We start from the raw sequence: 24,141 nt of genomic DNA, 5'->3' as shown, positions 1-24,141 counted from the left end.
CCATACATAGTGCACTACTTTACAGAGGGCCCTGGTCAAAAGTAGTGCACTATATAGGGAATAGGGTGCCATTTGGTATGCAGCCCATGTTATGGTAACCCTGAACAGGCATTAGGTAATGTTCAGGATGTACGGTTTTCAGAGTTTCAGAGTGAGACTTGAAGAGTGACCTGTTTTTTAAATCCTGGTCTGCCAAGCAAACCCATTGTGTATTGTAACTTGTTGGAGTCTTAGGTAAAACACACACTGAAATCAATGACATTCTGTGGAAGTTATATCCATCGTACTAAAAGCAATTCATTAAGATTGTGTGTAATGTGTATGTGTGTGTGTGTGTGTGTGTGTGTGTGTGTGTGTGTGTGTGTGGGTGTGTGTGTGTGTGTGTGTGTGTGTGTGTGTGTGTGTGTGTGTGTGTGTGTGTGTGTGTGTGGGTGTGTGTGTGTGTGTGTGTGTGTGTGTGTGTGTGTGTGTGTGTGTGTGTGTGTGTGTGTGTGTGTGTGTGTGTGTGATCGAGAAAGACTGCAGTATTTTCAAAGTGCTACAGTATCTTGGAATGGTCTTCCTTAAAATTCTGATAAACTCTTGTCATTAAACAGCAAACGTAAGGACAGAATAGTTTTTCCTATTACAGTGAGTAAAATGAATTGTTTAATAGATCGTTTTTTAAGGTGGTTTTCTTAGAAAAGGAAGAGAAAGAACAGAAATATACCCAGGTTTTCTCATTCTACAACTCTCCATCTAGTTTAAACAAAGACAAACATTTCAAAAAGTGGTCTATCAAATAGATAATGAGAAAGGTTTAGCACACTGCATCATCTACTCCTGAGTGGCGCAGCGGTCTAAGGAACTGCATCTTAGCGCAAGAGGCGTCACTACAGTCCCTGGTTCGAATCCAGGTAGTATCACATCTGGTCGTGGTTGGCCGGTGTAGGCTGTCATTGTAAATAAGAGTTTGTTCTTAACTGAGTTGCCTAGTTCAATAAAGTTACATTTAAAAAACATTTTTTTTTATATACACTGTAATAGTTAACAATGCTGAGTATTTCCTTTCTCTGCTGAGAAAATGAAAAGTTACTAAACAATCATATTCTCAATTTAAAATAAAAAAAATCTGGGTGTTCAATGACTTTGCTGTTTCTCCTAAAACGCTGCCAGGGAAAGCTGAAACATGTCAAAGTAGGATTTGTATTCACATTTTGCTATCCACTTCAGATTTAATCCATACTTTAGAACATATACTATAGATTAAGTACCACAGTAAATCTTTTGTCATCCTCGTGATATATTGTCTGATATACCACGGCTGTCAGCCAATCAGCATTCAGGGCTCAAACTACCCAGTTTATAACATAGATTAAATACCACAATGCCAATATATCTGCATAAACATGTGGAGAAATGGTGACAACATCGTTGAAAGGGTTTAGGATAGAGAACAGGCTGTTAGCAGAGACCAGGTCGAATACAGTACAGGCAATTCTTTTATATTTCAACAACAAAAAAAGATTTTGCTGGTTGAAGAGTAAGATTGATGGGTGTGAATGATTTGTAGAACAACAGCAGCAAAACGATATTCTTACTGCCTATAGTGAGACGTTGTACAGTACAGCAGCATACCTCAAATGAACTAAGTGCAGTTGCCTGTAATTTACTTCTGAGAGACCACAGAGAGGGAAAGTAAAACTCTGCTAAAACCCATTTATCACCTTTAAGGTTTTCTAAACTAACAAACCAAGAATTAATATGCTTAGAAATGGCCAAGCTATCCAAGCACTGGCTAAACCATAAAGAAACCTTAATCAAACACATCATAACCTCTTTATGTTGTTTTTCACAGTATAGGCTATGTACACAGTGGTTAGATGAAACATGGTTTAAATACAGAATGGTAATCTTTTGCTTTTTCATAGACAGACTGACAGTCATGTTTTACATGCAAGCCAACTGCACAGCTTTATGATGAGAATAATAATAATAAGAAGAAGATGAAGACAAAGAAGAAGAAGACGAAGAAGAAAGCTGCCCATGTCAGCCTCACAACAAAATGTGGAATATAGAACGGTTGTAATGAGCAAAGCCTGGATTTACTGAAGGATGACACGATGGGTGTTCCAAATATAGGACTGTGCAGGGGAAGTATACAAGTATAGAAATATATTCCAGATTAGAACAGGTCCTAAAATCAAAACATGAGGGAGTCTGGATTAGTGCTGAATAAAACGAGGGTGTTACTTTGGCTTCAACATGGGGTATGAGCTGTTTTGTGAGAGCACAGTCTGTAGGCCTAAGTGTGTGACGTTCAACAACTGTAGGTAGGATGAAAAACGGACAACTAGCTAATGTTGTTCTGTGTTGAGAGAGCAATTTAGCATGAATCAAAAGCAGCTTTCCTGGCTCAGATTCTGCATGCTGGTCTGAGCCTGCCAGGAAATGGGGGGATTTTTTTTCTTTTTGCAGGTAAAAGTCGGAATTTACAGAATGGAATGAAATTAGGTATTTTTTTCCTACCGAATGTAAACGTGTTATTAGTAAGCGTTGGGGATGCAGACCAGTTGGAAACTATAGCAAGCAGATTTTGGGGACGATGAGAGGGGGGGACCTACTCCCAAACTCAAGGTACTTTACAGTAGGACCCCTTGCTGAATTGGTTGCTTGTAAACTGCATGAAGAACTCCACCACCCACCAGGTACATACCCTCCTGTGTTCCTTTTACTACGGTCTGCTAAGCCACAGCACTTAGAAAAACCTGGTTTCTGACTTTTATTCATGAAGAGAGATGCATGTTATTAAATCCAGATTTTGCGTACTATCAGGTTGCACATTGACATATTTCATGCTGTGTTTTATATGGCCGACTAGTAATATACACCATACAGAGCATTCGGAAAGTATTCAGACCTTTTCACTTTTTCCACATTTTGTTACGTTACAGCCTTATTCTAAAATTGATTCAATTAAATGTTTTCCTCATCAATCTACACACAATACCCCATAATAACAAAAGCGAAAACAGGTTTTTCGAAATGTAGGCAAATTTATAAAAATAAAAAACTGAAATACCTTATTTATATAAGTATTCAGAACCTTTGCTATGAGACTCGAAATTGAGCTCAGGTGCATTCTGTTTCCATTGATCATCCTTGAAATATTTCTACAACTGGACTGGAGTCCACCTGTGGCAAATTCAATTGATTGGACATGATTTGGAAAGGCACACACCTGTCTATATAAGGTCCCACAGTTGACAGTGCATGTCAGTTCAAAACCATGCCATGAGGTCGAAGGAATTGTCCGCAGAGCTCCGAGACAGGATTGTGTCGAGGCACAGATCTGGGGAAGGGTACCAAAACATTTCTGCAGCATTGAAGGTCCCCAAGAACACAGTGGCCTCCATCATTCTTAAATAGAAGACATTTGGAACCACCAAGACTCTTCCTAGAGCTGGTCAAACCAATCGGGTGAGAAGGGCCTTGGTCAGGGAGGTGACCAAGAACCAAATGGTCACTCTGACAGAGTTCCAGAGTTCCTCTGTGAAGATGAGAGAACCTTCCAGAAGGACAACCATCTCTGCAACACTCCACGAATCAGGCCTTTATGGTAGAGTGGCCAGATGGAAGTCACTCCTCAGTAAAAGGCACATGACAGCCCACTTGGAGTTTGCCAAAAGGCACCCAAATGACTCTCAGACCATCAGAAACAAGATTCTCTGATCTGATGAAACCAAGATTGAACTATTTGGCCTGAATGCCAAGCGTCATGTCTGGAGGAAACCAGGCACTACTTATCACCTGGCCAATACCATCCCTACGGTGAAGCATGGTAGAGGCAGCATGTCACACCCTGATCTGTTTCACCTGTTCTTGTTATTGTCTCCACCCCCTCCAGGTGTTGCTTGTTTTCCCCAGTGTATTTATCCCTGTGTTTCCTGTCCCTCTGTACCAGTGTATTTATCCCTGTCTCTCTGTACCAGTGTATTTATCCCGGTGTTTCCTGTCTCTCTGTGCCAGTTCGTCTTGCATGATTCCAAGTCAACCAGCGTTTTTTTCCCCATTCTCATGCCTTTGCTATTCTCCTTTTTCTAGTCCTCCCGGTTTTAACCCTTGCCTGTTTCTGGACTCTGTACCCGCATGCCTGACCATTCTGCCTGCTTTGACCTCGAGCCTGTCTGCCACTCTGTACCTCCTGGACTCTGAACTGGTTTTGACCTTTTGCCTTTCTCTTGCCTACTCCTTTAGGATTATTAAACATCTTAAACTCCAACCATCTGCCTCCTGTGTCTGCATCTGGGTCTCGCCTTGTGTGATGATACAGCATCATGCTGTGGGGATGTTTTTCAGCGTCAGGGACTGCGAGACTTGTTAGGATCGAGGGAAAGATGAATGTACAGAGAGATCCTTGATGACAACCTGCTCCACAGCACTGAAGACCTCAGACTGGGGTGAAGGTTCACCTTCCAACAGGACAATGACCCTAAGCACACAGCCAAGACAATGCAGGAGTGGCTTCGGGACAAGTCTCTGAATGTCCTTGAGCGGCACAGCCAGAGCCCGGACTTTAACCCCAGCAAATATCTCTGGGGAGAACCTGAAAATAGCTATGCAGTGACGCTCCCCATCCAACCTGACAGAGCTTAAGAGGATCTGCAGATAAGAATGGGAGAAACTCCCCAAATACAGGTGTGCCAAGCTTGTAGCGTCATACCAAAGAAGACTCAAGGCTGTATTCGCTGTTAAAGGTGCTTCAACAAAGTACTGAGTAAAGGTTCTGAATGTAAATGTGATATGTCAGGTTTTTATTTTTAATACATTTGCAAACATTTCTAAAAACCTGTCTGTAACGTAACAAAATGTGAAAAAAGTGAAGGGGTCTGAATACCTTACGAATGCACTGTATATACAAAAGTATGTGGACACCCCTTCAAATTAGTGGATTTGGCTACTTCAGCAACACCCGTTGCTGCAATCTCCATAGACAAACATTGGCAATAGAATGGCCTTACTGAAAAGCTCAGTGGCTTTCAATGTGGCACCGTCATAGGATGCCACCTTTCCAACAAGTCAGTTCGTCAAATTTTTGCCCTGCTGGAGCCGTCCCGGTCAACTGTGAAGTGGAAATGTCTAGGAGCAACAACGGCTCAGCCATGAAGTGTTTGGCCACACAAGCTCACAGAACGGGACCACAGAGTGCTTAAAAATATATATATATATATATTTAACTAGGCAAGTCAGTTAATAAGAACAAATTCTTATTTACAATGACGGCCTACACCGGCCAAACCCGGACGATGCTGGGCCAATTGTGCGCCGACCTATGGGACTCCCAATCTCGGCCGGTTATGATGCAGCCTGGATTCAAACAGGGTGTCTGTAGTGACACCTCAAGCACTGAGGTGCAGTGCCTTAGACCGCTGCGCCACTCGGGAGCCCAGTGCTGAAGTCCTTAGTGTGTAAAAATTGTCTATCCTCCGTTGCAACCCTCACTACCGAGTTCCAAACTGCCTTTGGAAGCAACATCAGCACAAGAACTGTTCGTCTGGAGCTTCATGAAATGGGTTTCCATGGCTGAGCAGCCGCATACAAGCCTAAGATTACCATGTGCAATGCTAAGCGTTGGCTGGAGTGATGTAAAGCTCACCGGCAGTGGAAACAGTCCAACAGACAAATTTGGGGTTGGCGGATGGCAGGAGAACGCTACCTGCCGGAAATGCATAGTACCAACTGTAAAGTTTGGTGGAGGCGGAATAATGGTCTGGGGCTGTTTTCCATGGTTCGGGCTAGGCTCCTTAGTTCCAGTGAAGGGAAATCTTAACGCTACAGCATACAATGACATTCTAGATGATTCTGTGCTTCCAACTTTGTGGCAACAGTTTGGGGAAGGCCCTTTCCTGTATCAGAATGACAATGCCCCCGTGCACAAAGCGAGGTCCATAGAGAAATGGTTTGTCGAGATCGGCGTGGAAGAACTTGACTGGCCTGCACAGAGCCCTGACCTCAACCCCATTGAACACCTTTGGGATGAATTGGAACGCAGACTGTGAGCCAGGACTAATCACCCAACATCAGTGTCCGACCTCACTAATGCTCTTGTGGCTGAATGGAAGCAAGTCCAACGTCTAATGGAAAGCCTTCCCAGAAGAGTGGAGGATGTTATAGCAGCAAAAGGGGACCAACTCCATATTAATGCCCATGATTTTGGAATGAGATGTTCGACGAGCAGGTGTCCACATACTTTTGGTCATGTAGTGTATTTGGGACTTGCTGACCTTAAATGTATACTGTTCATCTAAATCATCACATGATCATTCTATTTTTATCTGGTAAAATATACTATCTATTTTTAACTAAGGTCTGTATATTTAGATCTATACATTTAGATAATATAATCATATACTCATGTTTATGCAGTAATAAAAAATGTATTGATTATTACACTGTTGCAATATTTCGACGCAGCGGTCACGAGCCTTATTAAGCTTCTGATTAATGCTGTCTTTGAAAGAGACTTGTTATCCCCTATCGGCTCCATAAAAACATATTTAAGTTGTAGTTCAAAACATTTCTGACAAGAGAAAACTGTACACCGTCCTACAAACAAATGTACATGTATCCAAATCTTGAAACTCTCTGAGAATATCTCATGGCCATCTACTGGCTGTATTATTGACCAGGGTTGGGGTCAATTACATTTCAATTCAGTCGTTTCAGAAAGCAAACTGAAATTCAGTGAATTGAAATGGAATTGACTCCAACCCTGTGGTCTAACTTTACTCTATTGAATAAAGACTAGATTCTTCTCTGGCCACTGTGACCATTACGTGGCAGCCTGGTTGACTGAGGTGGTCAAGGTTACTGTAAGGCCTGTAGTGTGGGTTGTGTGTGGTTGGGTTTCTCTGAGGTTTCGGTCACATTCCCAGGGGACGGTGGTGAGGCCCTGAGACCTGTTTACCTTGGAGGCCAAGGGGAGCTCCTGCATGGGGGCTTTTGTTGGTGGGCCGGACACTTGTCCTTGAGATGATTATGTCACTATAAACGAATGCAAAGGTGTCATCAGAAATCATAATATTTCATACTGTTTACATACTGTACCTGTTTAGATGTCAAGGGACAGAGATGACAGGGCTTTGTAGTCATAATGCTGTCATAGAACACAATTACATTCTCTTCTGTACTATCTCCTATTCTTTGTTACAGTGTTGCTTGGGCACCACCTTCTTGTTAGTGCTGGTCTGTGTGTGTGTCTGTGTGTGTGTCATCAGGACTGGACTGAGATGGGCAGGGGGAGGGGTGGGGGGGGGGCAGTGTTTGCAGCTTCACCCACTAACTAGGGAGGGGCTGTACTCTCACTTACTCACACATGCTAACACACATAAACATATGGTCGCTTGGAGTGGTCAGACAAGGCAGCAGCGTGCTTCACACTCTCTCACCTCCCCCTGCTCTTGCTCCAGCCATACAGACATGATGCTACAGGAGAGCACTTCACAAGACTGTTACAGGAGCTATCGGCGTAACAGAAGCTGATGTGCTGCAGTCTGATGTGCCTCACTTTTTTTCTTCATTTTATCGCTCCTTTTTCATTGGGATTTGAGATAAATATTTACCTAAATATACAGGAGATATTGGAAGGTAGCTGGCTAGACCAGTCTCACGGGGGTTTCCCCATGTTACCCTCTCGCTGAAGGTCTTACTCTGAACCATATAGAATTGGGCAGAATAAATACGAGTTTCTTATTTTTTGTGAAGATATCTCTATTTTGGATCTTAGAACGTTTGGAAAGAAATCTCTATTTTGGGATCTTTGGGGAATTTGCAGACTGGAGAAAACCTTTTTGTGGATAACTTGTTTTGGAAATCTACTCCATGTGAGTATTTTTCATTTGGTGTATTTGATGTTTAATTTGGAAGTACCAGAAAAGCCTCTCTCTGCTTCGATAAATTCTTTACTAGGTATTTCAGTATTAGTCTAGGTATTTCAGTATTATTCTAGGTATTTCAGTATTATTCTAGGTATTTCAGTATTAGTCTAGGTATTTCAGTATTAGTCTAGGTATTTCAGTATTAGTCTAGGTATTTCAGTATTAGTCTAGGTATTTCAGTATTATTCTAGGTATTTCAGTATTAGTCTAGGTATTTCAGTATTATTCTAGGTATTTCAGTATTATTCTAGGTATTTCAGTATTAGTCTAGGTATTTCAGTATTATTCTAGGTATTTCAGTATTAGTCTAGGTATTTCAGTATTATTCTAGGTATTTCAGTATTAGTCTAGGTATTTCAGTATTAGTCTAGGTATTTCAGTACTATTCTAGGTATTTCAGTATTAGTCTAGGTATTTCAGTATTAGTCTAGGTATTTCAGTATTAGTCTAGGTATTTCAGTATTAGTCTAGGTATTTTAGTATTACCAGGTGGTCTTGTTTAGTAGACAGAATTGATGTCGGGCACGGGAATCAAAGGTGGCTCAGAAAGTTGTTGAGTTGGTCAGCAACTAGATTCATGCTGCCAAGTAAAAACCACCTGATAAGTAGCAGAAAGGTAAGCCGCAAACTTCTGAGGGGGTTTTCTGTACCACTTACAGTACTGCATAAAATATCATTTCTCAACACATATCATACTCAACAAATGAAACGGGCATTAAGTGTTCCATTTAAATTATTTTATTGTTGTTTTCAATTCATGTTTGCAGGGGGCCATTTCAAATAAATTATTGGTATTATGTATTTTACAACACCTTAATAAACCATGCTACGTACATAGTTGATACTGTACATACTTTAGTTCCTGGTGAATAGCGATACAATGAAGGATGGAACATTGTCTGTTGCGTGTTCTAGAGTTCCAGACGTCCAATTCCAGAATGCTGTGTTCCAGAGGCATGCTCCAGCAGTGGAGTCTAGCTGTGTTCCTGCTGTGCTCCTCTGTCCCTCTCTACGGGAGACCCATCGATGCTCTCACTAACAGAATGTAAGTCTCTGTTTTTCAATAGTTTATAAACTGTAGATTCTTTCCGTTTCACTGTCTATTCATTACCATATTACTTCCTTTTCGAATATTAAATGGTACAAGAAAAGGTAGATCAATCAATGACATCTTTTAAACAAATCACTGGAATCGCATGTAAGTTTGATCAACACAGGGCTGCTTTACTCCATCCATTGTTCGTTGATTTGAGAAAAGAGGTCTAGATATGCGGACAAGAATAGATCCACTGTATGTTACAGAAGAACATCAAATGACATACTAGATTTAAGTGGTACAACTTGAAAATAAATGGAACAAGCAAATATATTTTTATTCAATAAATTATATATTTGATGGAATATATTTGATGGAATATAATATGTTTATGGAATATATTAAATGATTGTCTATATATTTGACCTGCATGTACAGTATTTGAGTTGTTTCATGTAAAAACAAAAGTTTTCATGAATTCACGCCTACATGAATCCTAACTCCCTGCATTAAAGTTTGGATTGACATTGGTGGAGAGGGTTACATGTTTTGTGGTTAACAGGATCTGCCCCTTTTCTTAAATTTTCGCCTAAAATGACATACCCAAATCTAACTAACTGCCTGTAGCTCAGGCCCCGAAGCAAGGATATGCATATTCTTGGTACCATTTGAAAGGAAACACTTTGAAGTTTGTGGAAATGTGAAATGTATGTAGGACAATACAACACAATAGATCTGGTAAAATATAATACCATGAAAAAAACAACCGTTCTTTTGTATGTTTTTTGTACCATCATCTTTGAAATGCAAGAGAAAGGCCATAATGTATTATTCCAGCCCAGGTGCAATTTAGATTTTGGCCACTAGATGGCAGCAGTATATGTGCAAAGTTTTAGACTGATCCAATGAACCATTGCATTTCTGTTCAACATTTTGTATCAAGACTGCCCAAATGTGCCTAATTTGTTTATTAATAACTTTTCATGTTCAAAATTGTGAACTCTCCTCAAACATTAGCATGGTATTCGTTCACTGTAATAGCTACTGTAAATTGCAGTGCAGTTAGATTTGCAACAATTACATTTTTCTGCAAATATCAGATATGTCCATGTCCTGGGAAATTTTCTTGTTACTTACAACCTCATGCTAATTGCATTAGCCTACGTTAGCTCAACCATTCCGTGGATGGGACACCGATCCCGAAGAAGTTTTAAATATATGCCTCATAGCATGGTCTTTTCTTACGTTATAGTGTTCACATAGAACAGCTCCCAGCTTCCACTGTACATGTCTTGTTTATGCTGCCACCTATTGAGGTTTACTGGAACATGACCTTGGCTGTCATTCAACAATCAACACCTCACAAGTAGGTAGTTTAGAGTCACTATACTGTACAGTAGGTAGGTACCACTGTACACAAGACAGCTGTAAGAGAAAGGGATAGGTTGATAGGTAGGGTTGTAAATACCATCTCTGCAAAAGAGTCAGTCTCCTACTGAGACTCAATTAGTAAGTTATTTTCAGCTCACTATGGAGCTCCTGAAGGGGTATTGCAAAGAGACCAATTCGATTTAATTGACTTAATTGAAATGGAACTGTCCCCAACCTGTGATTATTTTCTCTCTTAAAAAGAGAGTGAGTCCAGTTGAAACAATCTCCTTCTCCCCTCTCCATTCAGGAGGAGGTCAGTGAGCCACGCCCAGCTGATGCACGATAAGGGCCGTTCCCTGCATGAGTTCAAGAGACGCCACTGGATCCAGGAACTACTAGACCAAGTCCACACGTCCGACAGCGAGCGAGCCCCGGCTCCCCAGAGCAGGACCAATGCCAATGAGTGTCACAGCACCTTCAGCGGAAGCGCCCTATCCCCCCCCAAACCCTCTGGAGGGACCAAGAACCTCCCCCTGAGCTTCCGGCTGGGAGGGGAGGGGAGCAACCTCCCGCAGGAGACCAACAAATCTGTGGCCTACAAACACGAACCTCTGAAGGTGGTCACCAAGAGGAAAAAAAAGGTGAAGGGGGAGAGAGGGAGACGGAAGGAAAGCGAGAAGAGGAGGCGGAGGGCTCGCTCTGTAGTCACAAGTCTTACGACACAAAGAAAGGAGTTACAGAGGACACAAGACACTGGGTGACAAACATACTTCATGATGTAGCCTTTGGGTGGCGCTGCACTAAGGACTCTGACTGACAAAGATTCCAGCATCACTGACTGAGACTCAGCCAAATGTCTCAGACTCGAAACAACTGGTCTCTCCATACCATGGCCATTGGTCTTTGCTTGTATTGTTTTAATCTGCTGCTTTTTCCTTGTGCCTTGATATACAGTAATATGTTGCTACTTTTATTATAACACATAACTTCTGTATACATATTTATTAGGTAAATAATATGAAGATCATCAGCAATGTTAAATGCATCTTTAACTCATCCCTAGTTAGATAACAATGTAAGATATGTGCCCTTCAGGAGCAATTTACTGTATCTCCCTAATACCCTTTAAATCAACTTCAATCAGATGTCCATGTGTAAAGTAGAACATAGGCAACACAGTAAATGTTACGCATAACATATTTATTGTCTGTACATATTTAAATTCACAAAATGAGGGAGGATCATTCTTTTTTTTACTGCCCGGTAGCTTTTTAGATAGTCGATATTGTGAATATATAATTTCTTATCTGTAGTTAGTATTATTAGATCCATAACAAATGTTTTTACCATAATTTATTTCATTTGAACTGTGTATTTATTTTGTGAATGTATTACCGTGCTGCTGATTTTTTGATATTTTATAATAACATAAAATGCACTTTAGATATAATGATGATATCCATATGTTTTGTTAAGTTACATTGTTATAAGTGTTCTCATTTGTGGTTGATTTTAATTAAGAAAGAAAATGTTCCTTTGTTGATAAACCCTTTATTTTTATTTTCTTCTTGGTTTCTAATATTACCCAATCATCTCATTGACTAGTAAGTTATTGGATCGTCCATCAAATTCGCTCTAGTTTTAAAATAAACATTTTTTATAAAAATAAGCCAGAGTTGAAACTGTTGGTATGATTGCAGACTTGTTAAGATTCATGTCATGTTTAGCCTTTGCACTGAGAGCACAATCATTTAAAAAATAATTAATAATAATCAAACCAAAGATTAAAATCTTCATGAAAACATTGTGTTCTCTCTTTATGTGATGTACTACAATCAAATACTCTATTTTACTATTCTCTCTCATTGAACGTGGAGTTATCAAAGAGAAATTAATCTATGTATTCGTTGACTGTTCAGTGAGAACAAGGTACCTTACAAGGTTGTTCATGTCACACTAGAGAACCATGTGGTGTATTTTAAAAGCCTCTCTCTGACTGAATGGACTGTATATTATGGACTTGCATCCCAAATGGCACCCTATTCCTTGTATAGTGCTGGGCCCTGGTCAAAGGTAGTGCACTGTATAGGAAATAGGGGGCCATTTGATCTGCTGGTAATGGAGGAGAGGAGAGAGGGAGTACCAGGCAGCAGAGTTAGTAGACTAGCTACATCCTGTCCTGAGAGCCTTGGGTCCAGGCCATTAGCTGGACAGTCATAAACATAGTAGAATGTCCTGATAAAGACTCTGTCAGAAGACTGAAGCTCCACAGCTATGAAAAAAATCAATGTAAGAATGGACAGAGGCATTAATAACTCACTCACTGAGAGAGAGAGAGAGAGAGAGAGACGAGGGAGGGAGGAAGAGAGGGAGAGAAGAGGGAGAAGGAAGAGAGAGAGAAGAGGGAGGAGGAAGAGAGGGAGGGAGAGAGGAGGGAGAGAAGAGGAAGGGAGGGAGAGAAGAGGGAGGGAGGGAGGGAGGGAGGGAGGGAGGGAGGGAGGGAGGGAGGGAGGGAGGGAGGGAGGGAGGGAGGGAGGGAGGGAGGGAGGGAGGGAGGGAGGGAGGGAGGGAGGGAGGGAGGGAGGGAGGGAGGGAGGGAGGGAGGGAACACACAACAGAACAGGAAGGATCCTTGTTCTATGAAAGGTCGGAGAAGGTCTGTGATAGGTGTTTCCCTTCTTGTTATAAGACCTCTCACTTTATCACTTCCATTCAGCCACTATAATAGCCTACAGTAATTGCCATAGAAACTGCCAATGTCAACAACAAAAAATCTGAAAATATACATTCATACAGTCATAAACCTCTGTGGAATTCAAAACACTGGAGTGTGCGTCTGTGTGAGTGTATCTTTAAACTCAGTCGACCAGAATCAATTTGACCTGTGAGTGATGTTCGCTTTTCTTTGCTCCATGGTCCGCAATCAAAGTTTAATACAGAGAGTCAAGGATCAAATCAAATCAAATTTTTATTCTCACACGCAATACCGTTTTCTTAAACAATTTTCATCATTATGGGGACCTTCTAAATTAAATTCACGGAGTGGCTGCCGAATTCACTCATGTCGGAGAACTGCAATTTATCTTGGTACACATGAACATCACTCAATAAACTCAGAGTATGGTGAGTACACCACAAGAGCAGAACAGAGTCATCCAAACTATTATTTCAGAAACAGAACATGTCAATGTAGTTTTAAATACTATAATAATAGTGATTTAGTCCGTTTTTTTCAGTTATTTGTGGTTATAAAACCTAAATCAAGCTAATTATATTCCAAGTACATAAAGTGTATTTCGTCTTCACCAAAAAAGAGGCCTACTCTTGCATTGTGAAATGGAATTATCCCAAACATGAACTAAGCCTTCCCTGTATCTCAGGGGCTGTCCCCAACATGTCCTCCCTGATCCTTTCCTGTAGCTGCGGGGTGATCCTGGGCATCGGTTTCTATGCCAACCTGATGGTGTTCTCTCTTTTTGCCAAGTAAAACACCCCGAGGAAGAACCAGCTGGATATCCTGCTGCTCCGCATGGCCTTGGCAGACTTCCTCAGCATGCTGCTCATCCCCTTCACAATGCACTCAGGTAGGTTATTTATCCCTTATTTTACCAGGTAACTTGACTGAGAAGAACTTCTCATTTACAGCAACGACCTGTGGAACAGTTAAAGGGGAGGGGGGATGAATGAGCCATTTGGAAGCTGGAGATGATTAGGTGGCCATGATGGACAAATTGGGAATTTAGCCAGGACACCGGGGTTAACACCCGTACTCTTACAATAAGTGTCATGGGATCTTCAGTGACCACAGAGAGTCAGGACACCCGTTTAACATCCCATCCAAAAAGACAGCACCCTACACAGGGCAATGCCCCAATCACTGCCATGGGATATATTTTTAGACAAGAGGAAAGAGTGCCTCCTACTGGCCCACCAACACTACTTCCAGCAGCATCTGGTCTCCCATCCAGGACCAACCCTGTGTAGCTTCAGAGGAAAGCCAGCATGGGATGCAGAGTGGTATGCTTCTGGCTGTTAGAGGTCAGAGAGCATGGCTCTGGCAGACCTCCTCACCTTGCTGCTCATCCCCTTCACCCTGCAGTCAGGTAGGTTGCAGGTTCGAATCCCAGGTCTGACTGGAAAATTCTGGTGGGCCAGCAACCTGAGGGTTGCCAGCTTGAATCCAGAAAAAAAACCACACATAAAAAAGTGTTGAGATGGGGATGTGGGCCAGTTACTATACTGGAGGGTTGAGATGGGGATGTGGGCCAGTTACTATACTGGAGGATGGGGATGTGGGCCAGTTACTATACTGGAGGATGGGGATGTGAGCCAGTTACTATACTGGAGGGTTGAGATGGGGATGTGGGCCAGTTACTATACTGGAGGATTGAGATGGGGATGTGAGCCAGTTACTATACTGGAGGGTTGAGATGAGATGTGGGCCAGTTACTATACTGGAGGGTTGAGATGGGGATGTGGGCCAGTTACTATACTGGAGGGTTGAGATGGGGATGTGAGCCAGTTACTATACTGGAGGATGGGGATGTGGGCCAGTTACTATACTGGAGGATGGGGATGTGGGCCAGTTACTATACTGGAGGATTGAGATGGGGATGTGAGCCAGTTACTATACTGGAGGGTTGAGATGAGATGTGGGCCAGTTACTATATTGGAGGGTTGAGATGGGGATGTGGGCCAGTTACTATACTGGAGGATTGAGATGGGGATGTGAGCCAGTTACTATACTGGAGGATTGAGATGAGATGTGGGCCAGTTACTATACTGGAGGATGGGGATGTGGGCCAGTTACTATATTGGAGGGTTGAGATGGAGATGTGAGCCAGTTACTATACTGGAGGATGGGGATGTGAGCCAGTTACTATACTGGAGGATTGAGATGGGGATGTGAGCCAGTTACTACACTGGAGGGATGAGATGGGGATGTGAGCCAGTTACTATACTGGAGGATGGGGATGTGAGCCAGTTACTATACTGGAGGGTTGAGATGGGGATGTGAGCCAGTTACTATACTGGAGGGTTGAGATGGGGATGTGAGCCAGTTACTATATTGGAGGGTTGAGATGGGGATGTGGGCCAGTTACTATACTGGAGGGTTGAGATGGAGATGTGGGCCAGTTACTATACTAGAGGGTTGAGATGGGGATGTGAGCCAGTTACTATACTGGAGGGTTGAGATGGGGATGTGAGCCAGTTACTATACTGGAGGGTTGAGATGGAGATGTGAGCCAGTTACTATACTAGAGGGTTGAGATGGGGATGTGAGCCAGTTACTATACTGGAGGATGGAGATGTGAGCCAGTTACTATACTGGAGGGTTGAGATGGGGATGTGAGCCAGTTACTATACTGGAGGATGGGGATGTGAGCCAGTTACTATACTGGAGGGTTGAGATGGAGATGTGAGCCAGTTACTATACTGGAGGGTTGAGATGGAGATGTGAGCCAGTTACTACACTGGAGGGTTGAGATGGGGATGTGAGCCAGTTACTATACTGGAGGATGGATATGTGGGCCAGTTACTATACTGGAGGATTGAGATGGGGATGTGAGCCAGTTACTACACTGGAGGGATGAGATGGGGATGTGAGCCAGTTACTATACTGGAGGATGGGGATGTGAGCCAGTTACTATACTGGAGGGTTGAGATGGGGATGTGGCCAGTTACTATATTGGAGGGTTGAGATGGAGATGTGAGCCAGTTACTATACTGGAGGATGGGGATGTGAGCCAGTTACTATACTGGAGGATGGGGATGTGGGCCAGTTACTATACTGGAGGGTTGAGATGGGGATGTGGGCCAGTTACTATACTGGAGGATTGAGATGGGGATGTGGGCTAGTTACTATACTGGAGGATTGAGATGGAGATGTGAGCCAGTTACTATACTGGAGGGTTGAGATGGGGATGTGGCCAGTTACTATACTGGAGGGTTGAGATGGAGATGTGAGCCAGTTACTATACTAGAGGGTTGAGATGGGGATGTGGCCAGTTACTATACTGGAGGATGGGGATGTGAGCCAGTTACTATACTGGAGGGTTGAGATGGGGATGTGGGCCAGTTACTATATTGGAGGGTTGAGATGGGGATGTGGGCCAGTTACTATACTGGAGGATTGAGATGGAGATGTGAGCCAGTTACTATACTGGAGGGTTGAGATGGGGATGTGGCCAGTTACTATACTGGAGGATGGGGATGTGAGCCAGTTACTATACTGGAGGGTTGAGATGGGGATGTGGGCCAGTTACTATACTGGAGGGTTGAGATGGGGATGTGGGCTAGTTACTATACTGGAGGATTGAGATGGAGATGTGAGCCAGTTACTATACTGGAGGATGGGGATGTGAGCCAGTTACTACACTGGAGGGTTGTAATGGGGATGTGGGCCAGTTACTATACTAGAGGGTTGAGATGGAGATGTGAGCCAGTTACTATACTGGAGGATGGGGATGTGAGCCAGTTACTATACTGGAGGGTTGAGATGGGGATGTGGGCCAGTTACTATACTGGAGGATTGAGATGGAGATGTGGGCCAGTTACTATACTGGAGGATTGAGATGGAGATGTGGGCCAGTTACTATACTGGAGGATGGAGATGTGAGCCAGTTACTATATTGGAGGGTTGAGATGGAGATGTGAGCCAGTTACTATACTGGAGGTTTCAGATGGGGATGTGGGCTAGTTACTATACTGGAGGATTGAGATGGAGATGTGAGCCAGTTACTATACTGGAGGGTTGAGATGGGGATGTGGGCCAGTTACTATACTGGAGGATGGGGATGTGAGCCAGTTACTATACTGGAGGATTGAGATGGAGATGTGAGCCAGTTACTATACTGGAGGATTGAGATGGAGATGTGGGCCAGTTACTATACTGGAGGATGGAGATGTGAGCCAGTTACTATATTGGAGGGTTGAGATGGAGATGTGAGCCAGTTACTATACTGGAGGGTTGAGATGGGGATGTGGGCCAGTTACTATACTGGAGGGTTGAGATGGGGATGTGGGCCAGTTACTATATTGGAGGGTTGAGATGGAGATGTGAGCCAGTTACTATACTGGAGGATTGAGATGGAGATGTGGGCCAGTTACTATACTGGAGGGTTGAGATGGAGATGTGAGCCAGTTACTATACTGGAGGGTTGAGATGGGGATGTGGGCCAGTTGCTATACTGGAGGGTTGAGATGGGGATGTGGGCCAGTTACTATACTGGAGGATGGGGATGTGGGCCAGTTACTATACTGGAGGGTTGAGATGGGGATGTGAGCCAGTTACTATACTGGAGGATGGGGATGTGGGCCAGTTACTATACTGGAGGATGGGGATGTGAGCCAGTTACTATACTGGAGGGTTGATATGGGGATGTGGGCCAGTTACTATACTGGAGGATGGGGATGTGAGCCAGTTACTATACTGGAGGGTTGAGATGGGGATGTGGGCCAGTTACTATACTGGAGGATGGGGATGTGGGCCAGTTACTATACTGGAGGGTTGAGATGGGGATGTGGGCCAGTTACTATACTGGAGGATTGAGATGGGGATGTGAGCCAGTTACTATACTGGAGGATGGGGATGTGGGCCAGTTACTATACTGGAGGATGGGGATGTGAGCCAGTTACTATACTGGAGGGTTGAGATGGGGATGTGGGCCAGTTACTATACTGGAGGGTTGAGATGGGGATGTGGGCTAGTTACTATACTGGAGGGTTGAGATGGGGATGTGGGCTAGTTACTATACTGGAGGGTTGAGATGGGGATGTGGGCCAGTTACTATACTGGAGGGTTGAGATGGGGATGTGGGCCAGTTACTATACTGGAGGGTTGAGATGGGGATGTGGGCCAGTTACTATACTGGAGGGTTGAGATGGGGATGTTAGCCAGTTACTATACTGGAGGGTTGAGATGGGGATGTTAGCCAGTTACTATACTGGAGGGTTGAGATGGAGATGTGGGCCAGTTACTATACTGGAGGGTTGTAATGGGGATGTTAGCCAGTTACTATACTGGAGGGTTGAGATGGGGATGTGGGCCAGTTACTATACTGGAGGGTTGTAATGGGGATGTTAGCCAGTTACTATACTGGAGGGTTGCTCGATTCAAAAACATAAAAGCTGAGGACTTCCATTCCCCTGTGACAATGAATTAACAATACCTCTTCTTCTTCGGCTACGCATGGCCGCTGGGGGACACCTCCTGCAAGGTGTAACAGTTCTTCCTGGCCTTCTCCCTGGCAGCCAGCCCCTAAAGCCTGTGAGCTGTGTCCATGATCAACCCCTACTACCATGGACCTGGTGGTCCTGATCTGGGCATCAGACATCTTTATCAGTCTGCCTCTCAGGATCTTTGCCACTAAGGATAGCTTTGGGGCCTGGCCTGGCTGATTTTACTATCTATCTGTCCACCATGCAAGAGAACCACTACCAACAATGGCTTGGTTTGATACTGTACCCTATTTGTTATATAGTGCCCAACTTTTTACCTGGTCCACTTAATTTTTATTTAACCTTTACTTAACCAGGCAAGTCAGTTAAGAACACATTCTTATTTAGAATGACAGCCTAGGAACAGTGGGTTAACTGCCTTGTTCAGGGGCATAACTGTCAGCTTGGGGATTCAATCTAGCAACCTTTCGGTTACTGGCCCAGCGCGGTAACCATTAGGCTACCTGCCGCCCCAGGTTTATAAGGAATAGAGTGCCATTTCAGATAAACACAATGTGTAACAAGAGGCCTTATGTTTAATTCAAAGAATGTCACTGGAAGTAACCAGGTCTGTTAAAAATAAATAAAACATTTTTTTTAAAGCATTGTACTGTTATTTAATTTTCTAAAACAAAATGGTGTCCAATTAATATGAGAGCACACAAACATTAAAATCCAACAGGTGGTCCTGAGCCAGTACATTCACTACTTCTTTGTCCCCATGCTGTTGATCGCTTTCAACTACACCCGCCTGGCCTGCTTCCTCCACAAGAGCCCTGTCATGTCTGTAGCTAGCGCCCGACAGCACGCGGCGAGCCTCCCTCATGGTCTTCCTGGCAGCCGGAGCCTTCTCTTATCTGCTGGCTGCCCGGGTATGATGACGATGATGATGACTTCATTTCTCCATTAGGAAATTATTTTTGCATCCTTTTCTTAAATGGCATCTTATTCCCAATATAGTGCACTACATTTGACCTAAATAGTGAATAACTATTCTGATGACTCTTCTTCATTAGGCACATCTTGGAGCTGTGTGTGTATGTCTCCCTCGCCATGGCCAGTCCTGGGAGATTTCTACTTCATCTGCAGCGTGCTTCAGTACCTCCACCCCTGTGTTAACCCTGTGCTGCACGTGCTGCTGTCTGAGAGGAACCGCCACCGCAGCGGTGCCTGGCTGTTGAACTGCAACAGGAACAGCCGCAGGTCGTCAGCGTCACCACAGAAACCATGTAGACCTCACACACTGGCCACCAGGGGGAGCTGGCTTTGCTTTGGCATGGGGCTAAGGCTAATCTCTAGTCTGGGTACCAGTCTGTTTAGCTATCATTCCACTCCTTACCACTCCTGTCACGCTAAACTCGTTGGCATATGACACTGAGTACAAGCAGTGGAATGTTCTCTAAACTGACTGATACCCAGGATAAACCAAGCAGTGGAATGTTCTCTAAACAGACTGGTACCCAGGATAAACCAAGCAGTGGAATGTTCTCTAAACAGACTGTTACCCAGGATAACCAAGCAGTGGAATGTTCTCTAAACAGACTGGTACCCAGGATAGACCAAGCAGTGGAATGTTCTCTAAACAGACTGGTACCCAGGATAGACCAAGCAGTGGAATGTTCTCTAAACAGACTGGTACCCAGGATAAACCAAGCAGTGGAATGTTCTCTAAACAGACTGGTACCGAGGATAGACCAAGCAGTGGAATGTTCTCTAAACAGACTGGTACCCAGGACAGACCAAGCAGTGGAATGTTCTCTAAACCGACTGGTACCCAGGATAAACCAAGCAGTGGAATGTTCTCTAAACAGACTGGTACCCAGGATAGACCAAGCAGTGGAATGTTCTCTAAACAGACTGGTACCCAGGATAAACTAAGCAGTGGAATGTTCTCTAAACAGACTAGTACCCAGGTGTTGGAGGGCCAGTAGGAGGCACTCTTTCCTCAGGTCTAAAAAAATATCCCAATGCCCCAGGGCAGTGATTAGGGTGCCCCTGCCCTGTGTAGGGTGCTGTCTTTCGGAGGGGACGTTAAACGGGTGTCCTGACTCTCTGTAGTCACTAAAGATCCCATGGCACATATCGTAAGGGTAGAGGTGTTAACCCTGGTGTCCTGGCTAAATTCCCAAGCTGTCCCTCATACCATCATGGTCACCTAATCATCCCCAGCTTACAATTTGCTCATTCATCCCCCTCCTCTCCCCTGTAACTATTCCCCAGGTCGTTGCTGTAAATGAGAATGTGTTTTCAGTCAACTTACCTGGTAAATAAATGATAGACCAAGCAGTGGAATATTCTTTAAATAAATATTGTGTGTGTGCTGGCCAGCTACTCAAAGAATGTATGGTATATTTATGTATCATCTGTCACAAGAGAATAGACAACAGCCTGGCTGCTATTTAGGGGAAGGGGAATCTTGTTAAAAACCTTTCTTTCTACTCTTGTGAATTTAGTGCTTTTTTGTGGACAACGGAGAAGATTTTTGCATCTACAGTATGTTTCTACTTCACTGTATGTAAAAATCCTATCATAAGCTTTATATCGTAGTCCAGTAATAACAATTGATCAATAAGAAAACTTGGCGTCATATACAGTTTAAGTTTACATACACCTTAGCCAAATACATTTAAACTCAGTTTTTCACAATTCCTGACATTTAATCCTAATAAAAATGTCCTGTCTTAGGTCAGTTAGGATCACCACTTTATTTTAAGAATGTGAAATGTCAGAATAATAGTAGAGAGAATGATTTATTTCAGCTTTTATTTCTTTCATCACATTCCCAGTGGGCCAGAAGTTTACATACACTCAATTAGTATTTGGTAGCATTGCCTTTAAATTGTTTAACTTGTGTAAAATGTTTTGGGTAGCCTTCCACAAGCTTCCCACAATAAATTGGGTGGATTTTGGCCCATTCCTCTTGATAGAGCTGGTGTAACTGAGTCAGGTTTGTAGGCCTCCTTGCTCGCACACGCTTTTTCAGTTCTGCCCACAAATTTTCTATGGGATTGAGGTCAGGGCTTTGTGATGGCCACTCCAATACCATGACTTTGTTGTCCTTAAGCCATTTTGCCACAACTTTGGAAGTATGCTTGGGGTCATTGTCCACTTGGAAGACCCATTTGCTACCAGGCTTTAACTTCCTGACTGATGTCTTGAGATGTTTCTTCAATATATCAATATAATTTTCCTACCTCATGATGCCATCTATTTTGTGAAGTGCAAAGCACCCTCACAACATGATGCTGCCACCCCCGTGCTTCACGGTTGGGATGGTGTTCTTCGGCTTGCAAGCCTCCCCCTTTTTCCTCCAAACACAACAATGGTCATTATGGCCAAAGAGTTCCATTTTTGTTTCATCAGACCAGAGGACATTTCTCCAAAAAGTACAATCTTTGTCCCCGTGTGCAGTTGCAGGCTTTTTTTATGGCGGTTTTGGAGCAGTGGCTTCTTCCTTGCTGAGCGGCCTTTCAGGTTATGTCGATATAGGACTCGTTTTACTGTGGATATAGATACTTTTGTACCTGTATCCTCCAGCATCTTCACAAGGTCCTTTGCTGTTGTTCTGGGATTGATTTGCACTTTTCGCACCAAAGTACATTCATCTCTAGGAGACAGAACGCGTCTCCTTCCTGAGCGGTATGATGGCTGCGTGGTCCCATGGTGTTTATACTTGCGTACTATTGTTTGTACAGATGAACGTGGTACCTTCAGGAGTTTGGAAATTGCTCCCATGGATGAACCAGACTTGTGGAGGTCTACAATTTATTTCTGAGGTCTTGGCTGATTTCTTTTGATTTTCCCATGATGTCAAGCAGAGGCACTGAGTTTGAAGGTAGGCCTTGAAATACATCCACAGGTACACCTCCAATTGACTCAAATTATGTCAATTAGCCTATCAGAAGCTTCTAAAGCCATGACATCATTTTCTGGAATTTTCCAAGCTGTTTAAAGGCACAGTCAACTTAGTGTATGTAAACTTCTGACCCACTGGAATTGTGATACAGTGAATTAGAAGTGAAATAATTTGTCTGTAAACAATTGTTGAAAAGATTACTTGTGTCATGCACAAAGTAGATGTCCTAACCGACTTGCCAAAACTATAGTTTGTTAACAAGAAATGTGTGGAGTGGTTGAAAAACTAGTTTTAATGACTCCAACCTAAGTGTATGTAAACTTCCGACTTCAACTGTAATTATTGTGTGATGTTTTTAACACTTAAAATAACTTAATACGGTCTGAATATGAATATTGATACAGTACATAGTATTACATTGCAATGCAGTACATTAGCTCACATTCATCGGTGAGGTTCCTGATGTGGTCTTGTTGTGTTGATGATGTACCGATCTGTTTCTTTTAATTTCTTCAGTTACTTTCAGCTTCTTCTTTTTGTGTTTCATTCTTGACGGATCAGAATGACATGTGCTGTATATAGGATAAAAAGGGGGTAACATTTTAATGTTAAACTTGTTTTATTGTCAGGCACTAACAGTATTCTGTACTGACTATTTATATATTGTAAACCGGAATAAAAATTCCGTTGTGTTCAGACGGGAATTTGATTGAAATTTCATTACAATCATTTGATTAATCAATTTAAACTTTTCGTTTGAATCAGTTGTTTTGTATGCTGAAGTTACTTTTGGAACACAAACAGATCTGGGATCAGGCTAATGAAATGCCACTCACCTTTGGAAACAGGCTCCTGAGTCTGAGTCGGTCCCCAGGTGTGTGAATATGGGGCAGGGTGGTCGCAGAAACAGCCATTCCATCCCTGCTGACATGCTGGGTAGCTCCTCGGGCTCAGAGACAAACTCCCTTACAGGAACCGGAGGGAATCTATGAACAGAGATTCAATACATCCATCCTAAGGTAAAATGGTTTGGCATGTCACCAGGGTTGGGATCAATTCAATTTTATTGTAGGAAATATTCAGGAAGTAAAATTAAGTGAAAAACAAAGGGAGAATTGGAATCAGATTTTCATGCTTATTTTTTCAATTGAAATGGAATTGACCACAATCCTGCATGTCACATGGTAGTGAATATACTGTTAATGAAATGTGTACAGCTCTGTTAATAAATGGCTGTTTGTTTCATCCTCAGCCTCCTGTAATGTACCTGTACCTCCTAACTCTTCACTCACCTTGGACAACCGCCATCTATGTTTTATCTTGTGTGACAATGTGTGTACGGATAACAGCCTTTGTTGTGTTAGCCGTTTTTGTTAGGAATATGGGGACAATCTGGTGTCTGTCCAACTGTAGGTTTATCTCGTTGTACTACTGACTCTTGGAGAGTGTATTGTACTAGAGTACTCTAAGAGTATCTTAATGTGAGAGGAATAACATATCAAACAGGCTTCTGTTGGTGGATATTTGACTGTCTACAGTGGGGAGAACAAGTATTTGATACACTGCCGATTTTGCAGGTTTTCCTACTTACAAAGCATGTAGAGGTCTGTAATTTTTTATCATAGGTACACTTCAACTGTGAGAGACGGAATCTAAAACAAAAATCCAGAAAATCACAGTGTATGATTTTTAAGTAATTAAATTCCATTTTATTGCATGACATAAGTATTTGATACATCAGA

General features: G+C 42.9%; 1 protein-coding gene and 1 pseudogene across 1 annotated transcript; both read left to right on the top strand.

Moving 5' to 3' along the window:
- Window positions 1-8,854: 8,854 nt before the first annotated feature.
- LOC120065965 (parathyroid hormone-related protein-like) lies at window positions 8,855-11,084 on the top strand. Its single transcript, XM_039017005.1, has 2 exons — window positions 8,855-8,961; window positions 10,631-11,084. Exons 1-2 carry the CDS (start codon window positions 8,855-8,857, stop codon window positions 11,082-11,084), a joined length of 561 nt encoding a protein of 186 aa, XP_038872933.1.
- Window positions 11,085-11,212: 128 nt separating this feature from the next.
- Window positions 11,213-19,776, top strand: LOC120065964 (annotated as a pseudogene).
- Window positions 19,777-24,141: the final 4,365 nt, after the last annotated feature.

This window comes from Salvelinus namaycush, chromosome 21 (assembly GCF_016432855.1).
Source record: "Salvelinus namaycush isolate Seneca chromosome 21, SaNama_1.0, whole genome shotgun sequence".
Classification (NCBI taxonomy): Eukaryota; Metazoa; Chordata; class Actinopteri; order Salmoniformes; family Salmonidae; genus Salvelinus; species Salvelinus namaycush.
This window is presented reverse-complemented; position numbering and strand designations above follow the sequence as displayed.

What these genes read in the sequence shown, in the direction of transcription:
- LOC120065965 (XM_039017005.1), top strand. Translation starts at nt 8,855, where the DNA reads ATGCTGTGTTCCAGAGGCATGCTCCAGCAGTGGAGTCTAGCTGTGTTC. An exon ending in GATGCTCTCACTAACAGAAT is followed by an intron (nt 8,962 to 10,630) that starts GTAAGTCTCTGT and finishes CTCTCCATTCAG; the next exon opens with GAGGAGGTCAGTGAGCCACG.